Source organism: Atractosteus spatula, chromosome 13 (assembly GCF_055471065.1).
Source record: "Atractosteus spatula isolate fAtrSpa1 chromosome 13, fAtrSpa1.hap1, whole genome shotgun sequence".
In the NCBI taxonomy this organism is placed as follows: domain Eukaryota; kingdom Metazoa; phylum Chordata; class Actinopteri; order Semionotiformes; family Lepisosteidae; genus Atractosteus; species Atractosteus spatula.
Window position 1 is genome coordinate 17,849,676 of NC_142718.1, and position 19,307 is coordinate 17,868,982.

At 36.7% G+C, this 19,307-nt stretch overlaps 1 protein-coding gene across 1 annotated transcript; it reads right to left on the reverse strand.

Annotated features, from left to right (window-relative positions):
• Positions 1-9,593: 9,593 nt before the first annotated feature.
• LOC148821819 (thioredoxin domain-containing protein 6-like) lies at positions 9,594-16,439 on the reverse strand. Its single transcript, XM_088929982.1, has 4 exons — positions 16,376-16,439; positions 14,240-14,384; positions 10,727-10,965; positions 9,594-9,930 (listed from the first exon to the last, which is right to left on the reverse strand). The coding sequence occupies exons 1-4, from the start codon at positions 16,437-16,439 to the stop codon at positions 9,851-9,853; spliced, it is 528 nt and encodes a 175-aa protein (XP_088786108.1). The 3' UTR covers positions 9,594-9,850.
• Between the last annotated feature and the right edge of the window lie 2,868 nt (positions 16,440-19,307).

The following is a 19,307-nucleotide window of genomic DNA, read 5'->3' on the forward strand; positions in this document are numbered from 1 at the left end:
TTACTTGTTCCTTTGCAGCCTACGCATGCTGACGCAGCTACCCACCTGTCTTATATTATACAGTCTTTAATTTAATATGGAATTATTAAAAATTAACTGACTGCAACTAAAATTAAGCGATTGTGACAATCTGCATTAAAAGTGACATTTCAGAAGTAGAGGGTGGAGTGCCAACATGTGATATAAATGGAGTTTTGTGGAGTTTGGATTCACACTGATGAAGGCTAGGAAGCACCTGTGATGTTAGTGAAAGCAACACTTTCAGGTGAGCTGAGAATAAAATCTGTACAGTGCCTTGCAAAAGTCAAAATTCTTGACTTTCTATTTTTGGGTTGGGTCTGATAAATTAAGAAGACTAGTACAGTATAATTGAAACCATATTTTAGGGAAACAATTATTATCTTCATTATTTTGTTTTACTCTTTTCACTCTTACGATGCCTTAACTAGATGTTTTTAACATCATATCCAATTTCCCATCAAAACTTTGACTTTCATACTATGATGAGCACTTTTAAAAATCTTTTAAAAATCATGTGCATGATGTATCAAAGTTGGTGAAGAAAACTACCAAGTCAACTACAGGTTTAAATGACCAGCATAGTTCATCAGACACACTTAATCAAAAGGCAACTGGCCTCAGACAGTGTTTGCCATTTGAGTCCTGAGCTCTGGCCGTGAATGGACTATATAAGCCTTAGCCAGGAGGAGGAGGATTTGGATGTAAACACAGATTGCACCACTGGACACAGGAGCTGACTAACAGATGAGAGGGAAGGCTCAGGCATCTTCTTCCTCCCCCTACCCTGTATTGGTTGTGGAGAGACAGGGTAGGGGGAACATAATGAACCACATTGTTTGGGATTGTCAGTTCAGAAGATGATGCTTATGACTATCATGGGACTAAATGGAGTTTCTTTCCATTGTTAACTGTCACAAAAGGAGGCACACCAAGTTGCCGGATGGAGTTATTTCAGAAGAATAAATTACTGGATTTCTCTTTGGTTTTGGATTACTGGATTATCCAGTCTTTGTGAGTATGTCTGCCGCTTGTAAATGGGTTGTTTCTTGTGTCTGCGAGAAAAATAAAAAGGGCAATTATGTAGCATAATGGTCATATACTGGTCTACACTGGTAGTTCTGGGACATACAAGGAACCTGTTGCATGGAGAAGGGCTGTAGGACCCTTAAAAATAGATCAAAATTTCTTGCAATTTGGGGTCACTATCTGTCACACTAGCTGGAATTCTCTATTTCCCCACAATCATCCATCCATTCATTTTCTAACTGTTTCATCCAATTCAGAGCCAGAGGGGAGCCAGAGAACAGGTGCATTGCAGGGTTCCCCCTGGATGAGACACCAGACCATTGTGGCACACACAGACACAGACACGCACACTCTCACACCAGGGCCAATTTTCCCAGAGGCCAGTTAATCTACCAGTATGTTTTTGGACTGTGGGAGCATCTGGAGGAAACCCAAGTGAACACAGGAAGAACATACAAACTCTAGGCAGGTCCAGAACTGAATCCAGAGCTGCACAGCAGCAATGCTAACCACTGTGCCAGTGTGCTACCCTTTGCTACACTCAGAAAATCTTCATCAAAGGGCATCATGCGTCAGATAACATTTGCCATGTTCTACACATTATACCTTCTGCTACAGACATTGTCTCCCCCTGTACTTTTCGTCCATTAAATGCAGGGAAGGCTTTTGTTCAACTTGAGTGGGAATATCCTCAGAAATGGACTTGTCAGGCAATAGGTGTTCTGCCTTTTTTGCTATATCTAGGAGAACATGTCACGAATGCCAAGTATTACTAACAATTACTCTTACCAATTCTCAGTATTATATTACTCTGTAAGCAGATAATTGTTACAGGCATACCCTGGTATACTTTGGGAATGTGTTCTTAAAAAGTGCACCATATAATGAATCAATGTACGACAAATACATTCCCTTATGGTTTAATATAAAAGAATGGGGTTAGCTTCAGAAGCATCAGGGGCAGAGAGGGGAAACCCAAGGCCGAGTTGGACACCGGGCAACAGAAGTGGAAAAGAGCACTGAACATGGGGTCCAATACCGAGTGTGTAAAAGCAAGACCAACTTTTATTTTGCTTTAACTTTCCAGCTTGTCTGGAGCATAGTCCAGGTATAGAATTAATGCAATAAAAAGTGATGTGAATGTGACAGAAGCAGCGTGTTCTCATTTGTTCTGTCTAGAACTGCCTTTCCTGCTTGCTGCGTGAACATACTGAATGCAAAAAAAAAAATGTGAGGCAAATACAAAACCAGAAGTGTATTGTTCTTTTTTTTTGTTCCATCCTGTTTTTTCTTTCCCACTTTTATTCCATGTAATAAATGCAAAAAAATGCACAAAAGTTATATATATCAAAAGAATGGTTGCAATAATGATGAATGATGAATCACAGTAATGACTGCAATATAAAAGAGCTGGGCAAGATTGGCTTGTCGTTATCCCTCCGAAACCTCAGTTAAAAGCATCCATTTGTGGTATGGTAATAATTTTATATGATAATACACATACACAGGGCATTACAATGAGGTTGAAATGAGGTATACCTGGTTATGTAGATAGCTCAACTTCGGAGTTGTTTGCTTACTATTTTTAATGATTTTGGTGATCTGCTGGGGTATAAAATCAATGCTGACAAAGTCATCTTTATATCAATTAATTTGTGCAGTGCACAGAACCTCCCTGAAACTATGTCACTGAAACCTTGAGGTCCAGTTGTATTCTTCTTCACATGCTGCCACAACTTGTAACAGTTTTAACACTGACACTAAACGGCTCAATTCAATTCGCCAATTCTCTTCAGGCTAGCATCTCTAATAAATATGAATGTGCTTTCTTGTTTGAATCTTTTTAATTTCAAGATTTTGCTCCCCTTAAGCTACTGGGATAGATTGAACCCAAAAATGTCTGTGGAAATGAAAGCAACCTTTATTAAGATCTCTGCCGAACAGCATGAAAGGTCTGTGGGAGACTGGTTTTGTAAAACTTTTATTTTTATTTCTCTGCTTTGTTTTGTGAATGCTGTCTCATTTAACCCTGTCACTCCTGTATCTTATTGTCTACTTGAAAAATGTCTGATCTTTCATTACAGATTTGATTTATATGGGAATACCTCATAGACATTCTAGATTATCCACATACTGTAACTATACTATAAAGGTTTGGCATTCAACAGAAAGCTTCACACAATGATAGAAGGCATTCTATTCATAGTCATTAGTTACTTACTGGTAATACCCTTTTTATTTTTGATATTGCAGTGACAAAAGAATTCACACAAAACATGCATTTTCAGTGAATCAGTCTATACTCCATCCAAGACTTACAGGGAGCAATATAACTGGTAGTGGCTGTCCCCTGTATATAATCAGTTTGATTGAATAAACTCTCCAATTTTTGATTATTTAAAACTATACTTTGATTGCCTTACAGGGCCTAGCAGATGATAAAAATCATGAGCTTATCAAAACCTATGAAACCATCCATCCACTTTCTAACACTTTCAATAAAGGATTGCTATCCCAGCAAGTCATGGATACAGCCTGTACAGGACAGCAGTCCAACAGAGGCCACACACAGACACAAACACAGACACGCATGTACTGTACACTAGGGTCTGGTCCCACAAGCCCTATCAATGGAATGTGGGAAGAAACTGAAACACCCAGTGAAAACCCATGTGAACACAGAGAGAACATACAAACTACACGCGCATAGCATCCAAGGTCCAGAATTGATCCAATGGCTCCCGATGGATGGAAGGAAGTACAATAAGACATTTAGAAACTATAGATTAAAAGCTTAGGAAATTCTGCAAATATTCCTTACTTTTGTATAGAGAGGATCTTTCAAAAGTAAATCAAATTCATTGTTCTTTTTATTAAGAAAGGCTGCTTCAATAAAAAATGCAATAAAAATGTTTATTTCTGTATATTATATTGATTAGTTTATGTTTTTTTTTATCTTTGTATGTAATTCATACAAATTCTGATCTTATGTATATGTAATATGCGGTATGGAAATACAATTTAATTGTGTAATAGAAAATACCAAACGGACGCTTCAAAATTATTATATTTAATATTTCGCTCAAGACTCATGAAAACGAATGACTGTTGCATGTCATGATTGGAGATCGCCGTGACACAAGTTTTAGATGAGCCTGTCCACCATTAGAAAAATAAAGAAATCTTGAATTCAACTCGTCACACCGCGTGACCAGTCTTTTCCCGAATTACAGTATGCGCCTGTTGTCACGGATACCACAGAGGACTCGCGGTGGTGCGCGAGGGTTCGAAAAATGACATTCAAACAGTGACCGGTTTTGTCGGGGGCCTGACTAAGACGCTGCGAGGTACATTTTGGATAAGTGTTTTGCCTGCATATCTAATTGTGCGAAATTACTTACTGTATCTAGCTTAAAGTTGTGTTTGGCTGGAATACGCGCTCATTCTCTGTTTTATTACGAATATTTTCTAATTCACGTACTGTACGTAGTCATTGCTTCATCTGTATTTAACAACCGAAATTATTTCTATATTATGTTCTTAAGATTAAACAATATCAACTTTTAAAAATATTTAACATTTTAAATTCATTTTTTAAAAGACAGTTTTATTGATAATAACATTGTCTGAACAGCAGTATAAAATTCAAATAACTATATAAATTCTAATCAGAAAATAGCTTTGCTTGGAAAAAGTACGTATTGTGAACATTCATATTTGAGCTGTTGTGCCTACCCTTACTAAAAAAATAATATTTTGTCAGATTTAGGTATCTACGCTGACATGTCTGATAAAATTCAGCAGGCTCCCCTTTGACAAATTGAGAAATTAACCATTACTGCAAAAATCAAGTAAGTGTAACCATGCAGTAGTAATAATGTAAAAAGGAATGTAATAAGATTGTATTACTCGTTATCCGTTAATAAATATCTTAAGTATGCCTGACATTTTTCCTTGTGTCACCTTCGCACGTAAAACGTTGTCAATCACATTTAAGACCAACATCAGACTACCGAAACTGCAAATTTGATCTCCAGCACCCTTTAAAAGGCAGCTGTGATATTTAATATATATTTATAAGCCTGCTCTTCCTGTAATAATAATAATAACAACAACAACAACAACAACAACAATAATAATAATATTTTGATTAATTTTACAATTTATATACAGTAAGAGCTTAAAGAAGAAATGACAAAATACCTAAGTAATTATGTTTAATGGTTTTGAAAGCGTTCCCATCTAACCACAATATCTGACCATTTCCAGTAAACTATTAAAATACTGGCACAAGGAGCTGCTTCTGAACTCACATGAAGTACCTTGGAAGATCTCAAGGAACTGTTCACATGGCAAACATTTGGTTCACAAAATGCAATTAGCTCTGATGATGGGCAAAGTTTTTCTGCAAAGGTTTATACTTGTATTTTCCTCCTTGTCTATATTGTTCAGTAAAACCTAGATTTGCTGTTACTGTAGTATTATGTAGTATTGTTTCACTTTATTATATTTTGTTGAAATATTAATTTTTGTATTATACCACTTTAAAGTTTGTGTTCTATGTTAATTTCTACATTTCAGTAGTTGTTTCAAATGTAAGTAAGCTTAGAGAAAGGCATCAAGTAAAATACATTATTAATTATCAAATGCCTGTTACACTTCAAATGCACTTTAATATAAAACACATGGAAAATGCATGGACCCTAAGCGAATTAAACCAGATTTTCCTACTTTAAAACCTGTAATACCAAGATTTGTAAAAGCTTCCAAATGACATACATTTTTTTATGTTTGATGCTTTTTCTGTAGTACCTTCAGATAAGCCATCACTAATGGTGCTACTTCAATGAAAAACTATTGTTGTTTCATTAGACTTATGAAGAAAAGACATCAGCTCAGCAATGCTACCAACAGAAATCAAATACCTGTACGACCGTCTCTTCGCAAAACTATCAGATGAAGGATTCCAAGATGTATGGAGTATTGGCGGATTTATTGTTGTCTTTATATTCTGTACCCTGGTTATCACAGTGACGTTGGGAATAATCATCAGCTGGTGCTTCAGTGAGGGCTACAGGATTCTGTCTAAGAGCAACAGAGTTCAGGTGCAGAGCCGTTTGCCTTTAGAAAAGCAAGAGGCCATCATTGAGGAACGCAGATATGTGGCGCAGGGACTCAAAAAGAGTGCATACAAGAAGACTCAAAGCACTAAGCTGGGAAAGGAGGCAGTTAAAAGCACCAAAGGGAAGACCCCACCTACCTACCCTATCAAATCAAAGAAGCCAAAACATTAGATGGTAACCTGAGTTACTGAGAACCTGGGTGTACAAATGAAAAAAAAAGTATTTAGATAGTTACCATATTAAAACTGTTTTAATATTATTTTGTGAGTGTTTGATTGCCCATTACTGTATTTACCATATTTCCTTAGTAGTTTTTTGGGAGTAGAATCTAATTACCAAGTTCTAAAACATACTAAACTTTTTTATCTTGCATTTATGATTCTCATTAATGTAATCAAATGTAATTGTATATTTATGATTTTCAAGAGATGAAATGATTTTCAGCATTCTCATTGAATTCAAGTGAAAGGAAATAATTCAGCAAGTGGCACTTGCCAATCCATAAACAGTGTAACACAGCCTTTTTGATTCCATTACAGAGGGTGGCAAGATTTCAATTATAGGACAATAGGATTTTTGGTTCCACCATATACTGCAGTAAAGCTAAAACAGTAAAAACACATAAAAATGTTTCAGCCTTTACTAGATTGTTTCACTTAGTTCAATTACTTTGTTAAATTTTTGTTCCAATTCCATGCTTTGATATATAAAGACTGTGACTGCATAATAAAATTAAAACCTGTTTACAGAATCAGCTCTATGTACAGTAAGTGAATTCTGATATAAAATTTTGTTTTACATTGAGACCAAAATAATGTCAGTTCCTATTATATCCAAAATAATGTACAGTGAAGCAATATTTGAGGAATATAATATAATTATAGTACTGAAGTTGTCATGTCATACTGTACTTATGATCAGCAATATATCTGCATTTCCTTGTTAAAGTACTGTGCCTAAAACTAAATCCTACAAATATGCAAAAATACATTTTTAACAATTTTTAAGTTCAATGCTGATTTTACCTTTAATAAAAAGAACCCTCAAATATTTTCCATTAAGTGTTTAATATTGACAACTTTAAGTGACAAAAGGAACTATTAAAATGTTCCCCAGAGCTGGTGGTTTAAAATGTAAGAGAATGTATGGCTGATTTGCTCCCTTTTCTTTCAAAGACAAGCTCAAGCTGTCAATCTCAAGAGTGGCATTCATATTTCAAAATACATTTGTAATTAAAGTACATTCATCAGCTGGTCATCATAAGATTATTCTGCTTATTCATTCTGATTATAGCTTTTTTAATGTACTTTGAATACAGATATAGTCATTTCAGGGGCAAAATCATCAAAGACTGGCATATAATGATTTAAACTTAATACTTAAAATTCCCATTGGTAGTAAAAAAATCTGAAATTTCTCTGTGTGGGTTGGGACCTTGGATTTCCTAAAACTAACTTATCAAAAGCAGAATAATACATTCAAAAAACAGTGTCTGGATGATTAAAATATTGCTTTAACAGCACAGTTTCAGTGTGAAGGTTGTGGTGTTTTAGGATCTTATTGTTAAGATTGTTTTGTACCTATAATATAAAAAGAGATCTGGTGTGAGCTTGATTTTAAATGTCAGCATTCATGAAATGGCAGAAGGGTTACTTGCATAGTTTTTTTAAAGGGCTACTGAGCAATATATCATAAAACATTAAAGCATTAACCACATGTATATAAATATATATTATGTATTAGCAGTATATAAATAGCCATTAACACTTTCTAACTTGATCTTGTCAGCTCCCAAAAGCTAAGCATTACTGGTCTGTACAATACTGGAATGATGGACCTCCACAAAAACTAAGCTACTGTTGTAATTGGTGTTGGTGGACCAGTAGATGACATTCTTACCTTTGAACCAGAGCTTCCAAACTAAAGACCCATATGGTGACCAGATATAGCATGCAATAAGAGGTGCAATGTTAAGCATCTCACAATGACAGCAGTTCTGACTGCCTGGTCATTAAAGATCCCCGAGGCACTGCTGGTAAAGCTAGGGATATTAACTCTGGAGTCCTGGTTAATTTCTAACATTTCCTGTTTGTTTTTAGAATAGAAAGAGAATAGAGAGGTTTCTGGGGGGAACTTTTTCTTTGAACTTTTATTATATAGTGCTTGATTGTGTTCCTTTCAATAAAATCTACCCAGCTAAACACTGTATATTTTCATGGTTAAGAGATAGCTGTTGTTAGTTGGAACTAACTTGTGAAAATTTACTGTAGAAATAGTGAGATAAAATGTTGCCCTAACATTTTGTAGATACTTTATATACCATATATACATGTGCTAGTTATGCTGAAGGGCTAACAGCAAGAGAATCACCCTCCATCACAACCACTGATACTGCTGTAATGTAAAAAATATCATATTCTAATAAAATGTCTTACCATTCTCAGTGTCAGTGACAGGAGGAACCAGTGCCTCCTCATTTTTTGCATCCTCCTCGGTAGGAATATGTGTTTGCTCTGTAGTCTCTGCTCCTATCAGTCAAGCACGGTAATGATATCAAAATGACCAGTCATTATCGATTATTTTTGGATTTTATGGTTATAATTATAATATTGATTACCGCCCTGTATGAAAAGCAGTATGAGACGGAATGGAAAACAGCAAGGACTTGAATAAAAATTTAATTAAAGGTTGATAATATTGATTAAAATCTAACATATGTCAAATCTTTCAAAGATTGACAATGCATAAATTTGGCTGAAAAAAGATTATTTAGAGAACCACTGTTCTGACCTTCTTCACTGTGGCTCATGGTGTCTGGAGGCTGCTCTTTATCCTCTGTGGGCATTGGTTCATCTCTGTCCTCTGCACCTTCAGATGACAAAACAGAAATGAAACCTAAAACAGTTCATCTTGACAAATCTGAAATGTGTTATGATTCCATCTTCTCTCTGTCAGAGAAACCTCAAGCACTGGCTGCTGGCGGGGCTGTGCAGCACAGCAGAGGTGCAGACCATGCAGACGCCTGTAACTAATCATGAACTGACCAGTGCACCTCAGGCTTCATGCCTCCCTCTCTTAGCTCTATATAAACTATGTTCTCATTCCCTTCAGTGCTGTGGTTAGAGCTTGGGATCTCACTTACCTGGTTTTTCGAGAACCTTGTGTCCTGTCTTATTTACTCCTGTTCTATTTTAGTCCTTGTTTATTTTCTTGTTCTTTTTTTCTCATTATTTTCTCCAAGTTACTCCTAGTTTCCTTTCCTGTGCTTCTTGTGTTTTGTTTCTCTTTGGAATGCCTTCATGGTTCCTGAATTTGTCCTGTTTCTGGAATTTGATTAAAGATTTAGTATTTTGGTGTGTGTTTAGAAATCTGTCTGTTGGTACCTGCACAGGGTCCATTCCCCTGTTCACGATAGCTGTCTAGGCAGATCCTTAGAAAATTGTTTCAACTTCACCAATTTCAAGTATATAAGCCTACTTTACATAAACATTCTTGGTTAAAATTCTTTTACTTCTGAACTGCAATGAACATTCACTCAAAAGTTGGTTCCAAAGATGATTCAAGAATGTGCAGATGAAGTCTTGCATTAATTTTGACTAGTTCATGTAGACATAATTGTATTTAATGTGTGCTCAGTTGTCCCTCATCTTTTGTTATTCCAAAGTAGGATATAAAAAATATTACACTATCCTTAGGTTTAGATTACCATTCCATAGGGCTTTTTCCAAATGATCCACTCTCTCAAGTTCAGGTTCTTTGCCTGGAAAGAAATAATGACAAAAGGAGAAAACAGAATCTGCCAGTGCCACCTAACCTTAAAAATGGTTGAATATAATTGGTAATAGCATTTTATGTGGACTGGATAAGAAAAGTAAAGGCAGGTGGACATGTCAATACATAGTAGGTGAGGATTTAAACTGAGGAAATGCTAAACTACAAATCAGACAAGATTAATATGCAGCAGGCCTTCTAACCTACTAAACAAGTAAAGGCATTCACTCAAGCGCATGTTCAGCTCTATGATCACATAAAAACCTGGATAAAACCTGGATAATGTCATTAGCAGACTGTGCCCAGGTTTCTTTAAGCAATGGTGCACAATTGGCTGCTTACTGGCCAAGGCAGGGTGAGATAAGTGAGCCCTGCAGCTTCCTTGGTAATTGTAGCTATTCAGTAATATCAGTGAGGGCTGCATTCTCCCCCCAGACACAACTGAAGTTCTGCTACAGAGCTTTATAACCTGTGATGTATTAGAAAGTTTGACTCTTGTGTGTGAGTTGAGAACACAACTAGCTATTCTAAATTGGGTGGCTATAACAAAAAATAATTGGCATTTCTAAACAGACTTCAGAACTTGTTATCATATTTCTCCATTTTTAGCACATTCTTGTTTCTAATAAAATCCAGAAATGTTAGGAATAAGTCTTAAATTTGCAGAAAAAATGTCTGTATACTGTGCTACTCTTTAAAATGCAGTTTAATTGCTATGTACATTAAATATAAGGATTGTATTTACGAGACTGAAAGGAAACATGGAAAGTATCCATTGGAACTACCTTGGAGGGGTCTGTCCAGCTCCTCTGTGATGTCGCCAAAGAAGAAGTGTATCTTTTCATTTGCATGTTTCTGGTTGGAGGAGCCATGCACAGAGTTCTGCAGTATATCTTTGGCAAAGCGAGCCCTCAGTGAGTTTGGTGCTGTCTGCTGGGCTTCCCTCGGGTCTGTGGGACCCATCATGGCCCTCCATTCCTCCACTGCATTCTCTTTGCTCAGAATCATCACCAAACATGGACCTCTGGGGTGCACACACAACAGAAGACTTTTTGGAAAAACCAAACCTAGTTTTATGCTCTTAAGTGAGTGCCTTATTGTACCATGCTTCTGTTCTCACTATGCTCACTTTGTACTGCACATTATTCTTTTTTGTACAGGTGAATTGACATGATAAAAGTTATAGAATATTTGGCTATAGAATAAACAGCTGTAGAATATTTGGGTTGTAATAAATTGAATACATTTTGTGCCAGGTGGCCTTTCAATTTAAATTTAAAGATATTTGTAGTATAATTTATCACTTTCAAATGACTGAATGAGCAAAGAATTGTAACAAGCCCACATGATAACACATCATTCATCAAAGAAAAGAAGCAGAAAATATTATGCATTAGATGTAATATTATAATAGCACAGTGGTATAAATTTTATTGCCCTGTTCTAAACAAGCTTGTGACAAGATTCAACAGGTGAAATAATGTTTTCCAAAACTCTTCTGAGTTAGATATTGTTGTCCTGCAGGAGATTGGATTTTATATGGTGCGCTAAATCTTTAAAGGTGCTGGTATTAATTACAATAGCTATCTCTTCAAGCAGAAATTAATTTAATCTTGGTTGGCAGTTCCAATTAAAGAAAGCCATTAGAAGACAGAACTTCAAATGAAAATGCCAAACTTCCACAGTATATTGTGCCAAACTTATATAACAATCTTCACTGTGAATGGAAATTTTATGCACAAGACAAATATAGATCCTATACTGAAGCTTATTAGTACCACGGAGAATAAAAGCCTTGTTTATACAAATTGCGTTCATACGAGAAAAGTATCTTTTTTATAGGAGAAAATTATTGCATTTGAACCCAATAGTTAATTTGTGAACAATGAATAATATGCATAGTAAGACTGACTTTAAGAGCAGTAAGAACAGTAGAATATCGTCACACTCCTCTTTTTAGGAAATAAATAATCTAAAGGAGAATGTGTTCTGTCTTTTGTTTTCATGTCAGTTTTGTATACTGTGTCAGTAAGCAATCACAAGTTAAGAGGGTATTGTTTTTGCCGTTTCTGTGACAAGTAGAAATACCAGGGCATTCCAAACGTGTTTTTCTTGATGTGAAGCTGCAGAAACATGTACTGTACATGGGTTTTTGCCGACTCTTTAAACATTGAACAGAATACATTTACGATGACTTGACAATTACCTTCACATCAAGAAAAAAAGATACTGTACATTTGGAAAGCCGTGTCATTTCTACTTGTCACAGAAACAGCAACAAATACACTCGTTTAACCTGGGAATGCTTACTGACACTGTGCTCTACTTCATGTATACAAAAGAATACATGCTCCTTTGGATTATGTTTTTTCCAAAAAGAGGAGTGACGGTAATCTACTGTTATCAATGCTACTTTGCACGGGACAATATTATTGCATTTACATTTACAATGCAATATACAGTATTGATATAGTAGGCAACATTGTTCGCAAATTAACTATTGGATTTAAATGCTACAATTTTCTCTTATAAACACAATAATTTTCTCGTATAAATGAGATACTTTTCTCATATAAACGCAATCATTTTCTCGTATAAACGAGATAATTTATTGTATAAATGGAATACAATCTCATAGAAAATAGATTTTTTTTTCTTCATGACACTAATAAGCTTCCGTAATCCTACAAATGTATAAGTTGATTTAATTCTTTTAGCTCAGGATGACCTTGCCAAGAACTTGAATTTCTTAACAAATTTGTAAATAATTAAGATTTTGCATAAAAAAACTCTAGAAAGACTTTTTATGTTTTTTTTAACATTTACCCCCTTATTGTAAACATGCTGTAAAAGTGCATGAGTTACCATCTGTATGGGCCCATCAAGTACAGTTTGTGTATGCTACAAGTCACTATATTTTTTTTAAAAATAGTACAGATAATATATTTACAGGTTTTAAGAGGCACTTGATTGAGCACAAGTTGATGATCCAGGCATTGTAAGTACAGTATATCACTAGACAACTGTACTAGGGATTGCCAGTTCAGGAGTACCCACAACAGGCTGAATGCCACTATAATGTTAGGATTATTGTAGGGTAGGATTATTCAGTTAGAGCTCTCTCAGTTCTCTGCTACACAGTGACCCATGCGAGTTGCATGTGTTGCAGTGAATTGCAGGCTTGAGGTGCTGTAGATGAGGGATGCACCTTTGCTCTAGTTGATACTGAACCTCCAGTGCAGAGCTGTTTATGGAGGACCCTGTATACCCCTTCCTTCCTGCCCTTCATTCAGCCCTGGTGTGTTGTGGTTGTAGGGTTCTTACAACCTGGTTTCTGATAAGCAGGTGGTATAATATAAAAAAATAACAACTGCCAAGTGTATAATTAAAAAAAATGTCAACTGTTGCAGCAGCCTGGACTTGGACAATAAGCTTGTCAAGAGAAAGCTCTGTCACCCATAGTGTGGAGCCAGGTCTTCAGCAGAGTAAGAGATGTGAATCTTCTTAAATTAAGTGCTGAGTTACAGTACATTCATATAATAAACACCTAAAGCTATGTTATTCAGTTTCTTACACTTGAGTAGGAGAACCTTAAATTAACAGTAAATAACTTTAATAGTAATATGCTTCATTGGGGGCTAGGGAAATTCAAATAAGACTTTCCAGAGCAAAGGTCCTAACCAAGCACTATTACACAGGTGGAAAAAAAATACCTTTGTGACATTTCTTGAGCCTAATTGTGACACGAAATTATTCTCGTAAAAACCCAAACATCAGTATCACAAAGTTGGTGACAATTTCATCCATATTTTAATATCAGACAAGCACCTGTCAAGTGCAGAAACCACAGCAGTTGATATTCAAGTAAATCTGTTGTAGTGGAAAGGCTATGACATACTTTTTGATCCTGAGTCAGAAGCCATCAGAAAATAATGAACTACAGTATCTTATCTGTCTCAGTACCATGTCTAAATCTCAATTGGAAAGTTTCAAAGAGCTCATTAGATGCAAATTGAGCTGCTGTTGGCTGTTGTGAGATGTTTGCCAGAGAAGGCAAAATTGGAAATAATAAAGTAATTGTTGAGAGTTGAGGGTCTCAACCTCATTCTGGTCTATCTGATAACAGAAGGCTTTAAGTCTAAAAAGACCCAAAAATTAAAGACCCAAAAATGAAAACTCAATTGCTAATTATACTGTATAGGCACTCTCAAATACAGTGCATACCATATACACATATTGCATTGAGTCTTCAAAGAGCTTACAGCAACCCCAACATGATCATTAGCTACAACACTCACCGACACATGAAGTCAACCAGCTGCTCAAAGAAAGGCTTGCCTCTGTGCTCTTTGTAGAACTCCTCAGCCATCTCTTTGGATAACATGGTCTCTTTCATCTGGGAGATTGTGAAGCATTCCTCCTGAATTTTCCCTAAGATTTCATCTGGAAAGTGAATTACACCATGGAGATATTGGGGGTTACATAGTTATATTGCAATTTTAAACTAATGATTTAATCAATCACACAAATACATTAGGTGAGCTTAAAATAAAATGTACAGTACTTCAAAGAACTGTAAAATTGAATCCAGCTCAATTTAAAATGATCATGAAATTTAGAAGCGAATCTTCACAATTTAGAATGATTTTAAAAAATCATTCACATAAATTCTGAATCCATGACTGATTGTTATTTATTAATTTACATGCCTAAGGACAGAATAACTGAGGTTATTTCATTACTGCACATCTCTAGCCTAGGCAAAATTCAAACATACAGTATATGAATTACAATGATGGACACTGATCAAGTCAATTGATTCTTCCAGTTCTGAAAAAAAAAAGAATGGAAACTGAAGACCACATTTGTCTTCCAGAGAATGGGCATATGATTGAAATGGTTGATCTTACAGGTGCCTGCTCTGTCTCCTGGTATCTTAATGCAGTTCTCACATTATGTGAGCAGTATGGGAGTCATCTTGCACAGCAGACAAAGGCTATGCCAGATGAACAGCTTTACCAGACACATCCCAGAGGAAAAGTACTGTATTTCAAACAGTAGCTCAGTCTTACAGAGGGGAGGTCATTAGATTCACTGTCCACAAAACTTTAAGACAGTTCCTGATAAACCAATTACCATGCACATGAAGTTTTGTAGCACTGAGATCTGGATTGATGGCAGACAGGAGAGGCAGAGCTCTGATTGATGACAACAGTGCAGCAATCTATAAAGTCAGGATTTATTGCTAGTACTTGCAACAATAATTTTAACTTGATTATTTTTGTGCCCTTTTTGTGTCTTTTGAGCTACTTATATTTTTACCTACATTTGGATAAACTACTTTTCTAAATTTTCAAAAGTGAGAAATATAGGACCTACAGTACAGCCAACATTTTACCTATATTATTATTTTTTACAGATATGGTTTTATGAGGTGTAAATAATGGTAGAACAGACTTTTTCCAAAAAGAGAGACATAACCTTGAAATTCTGGCTTTTAGAAAATCAGACAAAGAAATGGAAACACTGATGTTCATCACTTAATAGGGTGTTGGGCCACTACGTGCAGACAATAGGCCTGTATGCACCATGGCATAGAGTCTACGAGTAGCAGGAATTGTGCAAGACGGATGTGACACCATTCTTCCATGAGAAAGTTAATCAACACATGCCAAGTTGATGTAAATAGAAAATGCTGTCTCAAGCATTGTTCCAGAATATCTCATAAATTATCTATTGGTTCAGATGTGGTGACTAAGAAGGCCATGACATATGGATAACAGCAGTATCATGCTCATCAAACCATTGCATGACCATATATGCACTGTGGATGGGGGCATTGTTATCCTGATAGGAAAAAAAGCTGCAACACAGTGTAGTGATTAGCACTGACCTTGCCTTTTACGGAAACAACTGTACCCAAACCATGCTAGAAAAATGCATCCTACAACACTATAGAAGCACCAGAAACCTTCAGTGTTGGAACCAAGCACTCAGGAGAAGTTTTTAGATTGGCACTGCATCTGTTCTCATTTGTCAAGAACACTGTGAATGATTCAACTGACCATATCATATTTTGCCACTGCTAGTCAGTCCATATCCTGTGCTCTTTGCACCACTGCACTTGTAAAAGTGCACAGCCATGTGTGATAAGCAGTTTGTGCACTGCAAACCCAATTATGTTATACCACTCTGTTGAGTTCTCAGTGGTCCCAGTGTTGTAATTTGCAGTTAATTGATCAGCAATTGCTTGCATGTTTTGATTTGCACTTCAAATTAATGCATGACTATTACAATTAGTATACAATTGGAGTATACACTTCTGACCAATGTTGCTTTCTGCCAATGTCTTCCCCTTTGATTGCCATGCTAACATCATCTTAGACACTGTTGCTCGTGAAATATCAGTAAGTTGAACTGGTTTGGTCACTGACCAAACTGATCTCCCTCTGGAACTGTCATGCAGCAGCAGGCTGGAGCTAGTAGGACCCTGTGCATAGCGGTCTCCGGTGAAGTCTGATCAGGAGGTAAATAGGATTCCGAATAAAAAACGAATCCAAAACGAGAGGCAAGGTCGAGGTCGAGTACAGTAGCTAGAAGTCAAAAGCCAGTAGGGACAGATGAGAGAGGTGAGGAAAGCTCAATAGTGAGGGAGGTCTAAGAGGAGAGTGCGGAGGTGCTTGTGTGTCTACATGTGGTTCGTGACAGCAACTGGATTCTGGACTTTCTGACTGAGAGACCTCAGACAGTCCGGATTGGAAAAAACATGCCTAGTACCACCATACTGAACACCGGAACCCCCCAAGGCTGTGTACTCAGCCCGCTCCTGTTCACGCTGATGACTCATGACTGCACTGCTCAACACAGTGCAAATGACATCATCAAGTTTGCTGATGACATGACAGTGGTGGGCCTCATTAGTAACAACGATGAGGCACCATTCAGAGAGGAGTTGGAGCAATCAGCGGACTGGTGCTTAAACAACAATCTTTTTCTGAATGTAGATAAGACAAAAGAGATGATAATTAACTTCAGGAGGGCCCACGCTGATCACTCTCTACTGCACATTAATGGCTCCCCTGTGGAGACAGCCAGAAGTACTAAGTTTCTATGTGTGTATATCACAGATGACCTCACTTGGACCATCAACACTACCTCCCTAGCTAAAAAGCACAACAACGTCTCCACTTCCTGTGGCAACTGAGAAGGGCAAACCTCCCCCTCCCCCCCATACTATCCACATTCTATAAAGATAACATCGAAAGCATCTTGACAAACTGTATCATTGTTTGGTTTGGGAATTGTAAGGTCTCAGATCGCAAGTCCCTGCAGCAAATTGGCAATATGGCAGGAAACCTCTTTGCCCTCCTACCATCTGGTAAAAGGTATCGCAACATACTAGCCAGCTCCACCACGCTCCGTAACAGCTTTTTTCCCACAGGCTGTCAGGCTCCTCAACAAGCTCCTGGTACCTACTGCACCTACTCCAAATCTGGAAACTTTTGCCTAATGTCAGGCATACTGTCTGATGTATCCTTTGCACAATCCTCTAAAGTAAACTGCACTATGCACATTGCACTTTATGTACCCTGTACCCTGTCAGAAATGTCTATATTTACATTGTCTATACAGTAGCATTGTCTTGTCAGTGCCTGGTCTGTATTCGTACCGTAGATCTGGAGAATGATATCTTGCTCCTCTGTATACTGTATATGACTAGAATGACCAATAAACTTGAACTTGAAGCTCCTGTCAAACGCAATCCATGAATCACCACTATTTCAAAGTTATTCGGGTCTTTTGCATCTATGCTAATGGTAATTATAGGCAACAGTCCTGTCAGGACATTTTCTACACGACTCTAGGCATGTTGGGATGTTATTTGCTTAATCAACACCTGTGTTGAATATTAACACCTGTGTTTGCATTTTATAGACTTAGTGTCTCTCATTTACTGTACCTAGGTGTTCACATTTTTGTTTCACAAGATAACTACATAAGAATATATGTATATATGTAGTGTCTATATGCAAGTGCAGTTTGGTGAAAAAGTAAGTACACCCCTTTAAGAGTTTATTGTTTAACATATCTAGACATACGTGACCTTAAACTAATCCGGATCTAGTCTTAAGTGTAGATAAAGCTATCCTTATTTGATACATTCAATATCTTTTTTTGAAAAGTAAGTGCATCTTTAGTTCTACCATGTCAATTGAGAGGGTATGTAGAAATAGGTTCACCAAAACATTTGCAAATGATTAGCTGATCCTCAGTGATTGCCACCTGTATATAAAATCAGAAACTTTGTGTGTTTGGTCTTAAGCACTCAGGTTTGTGGTAACACATAATGCCCAGGTCAAAATAAATCTGTGACAGATCTGAGAAAGAATTGTTGCGGCTAATCAATCTGAAATAATTAAAAAGACATTTCCAAACAATACGAAGTGTTTCATGCCATGGTAAGAAAGATAATGTACAAATGGAGGAAATTCAAGATCAATACCAATCTGACCAGGAGTGGCTGTCCTACTCTCCAAGTTCTCTCCAAGTTCTCTCCAAGATCCCTGCGGTTCCCAAATAACTCCAGGGCTACATGCTTGGATCTATAGGCCTCTCTCACTATGGTAAATGTCAGAGTTCATGAGTCATCCATCATGAGTTTCACCATCAGGAAAAGATTGAAGAAGAATGGCTTTCAAGGAAGGATAGCCAGGAGGAAACTCTGGGTCTCCATGAAGAACATTGCTGCAAGATTTAAGTTTGCCAAACAGCACTTGAATGAAAAACAAGACTTCTAGAATAATATGTTCTGGACAGATGACTTAAAAGTGGAATTATCAGGCTATAATGTAAAATTTAGTGAACACCAAACATGGCCCTTTAACCAGAAGAACCTCATACCAATAATTAAGCACCATAGTGTGTAGATGATGCTTTGGGCATGGCAGGAACTGGATGCCATGCTATCAGAGTTGAAGCAGTTCTTTAATGAAGGGTGGGCCGGAAGTCAACCCAGGAGAGGTGAGAGACTGACTCTTACAGGAAAAGTTCAATGCATGTTATTGGTGCTAAAGGAGATGCTACAAGTTAATGAATCAAGGGATGTACTTACTTTTTCATACAAAGATATTGAATCCTGGCAGATTTTTTAAAATAATTTTTTAAAATAAAATAATAAAAAGTAGAATTTTTGTGAGTTATCTGTTAAATGAGGATTTATGTACTATCAGGATTTAGTGAGGACTAATATGTCTAATACGTTAAACCATAGGCTCTTAATAGGGTGTGCTTACTTTATATAAAGTACATGCATTTTTACAACCATGTTTTTATTAACATTATTTTTTTATAAACTAAGAAGACCTA

What these genes read in the sequence shown, in the direction of transcription:
- LOC148821819 (XM_088929982.1), bottom strand. Translation starts at nt 16,439, where the DNA reads ATGCACAGGGTCCTACTAGCTCCAGCCTGCTGCTGCATGACAGTTCCA. An exon ending in TCCAGAGGGAGATCAGTTTG is followed by an intron (nt 14,385 to 16,375) that starts GTCAGTGACCAA and finishes TTCACTTTCCAG; the next exon opens with ATGAAATCTTAGGGAAAATT. An exon ending in GCTGGACAGACCCCTCCAAG is followed by an intron (nt 9,931 to 10,726) that starts GTAGTTCCAATG and finishes ATTTCTTTCCAG; the next exon opens with GCAAAGAACCTGAACTTGAG.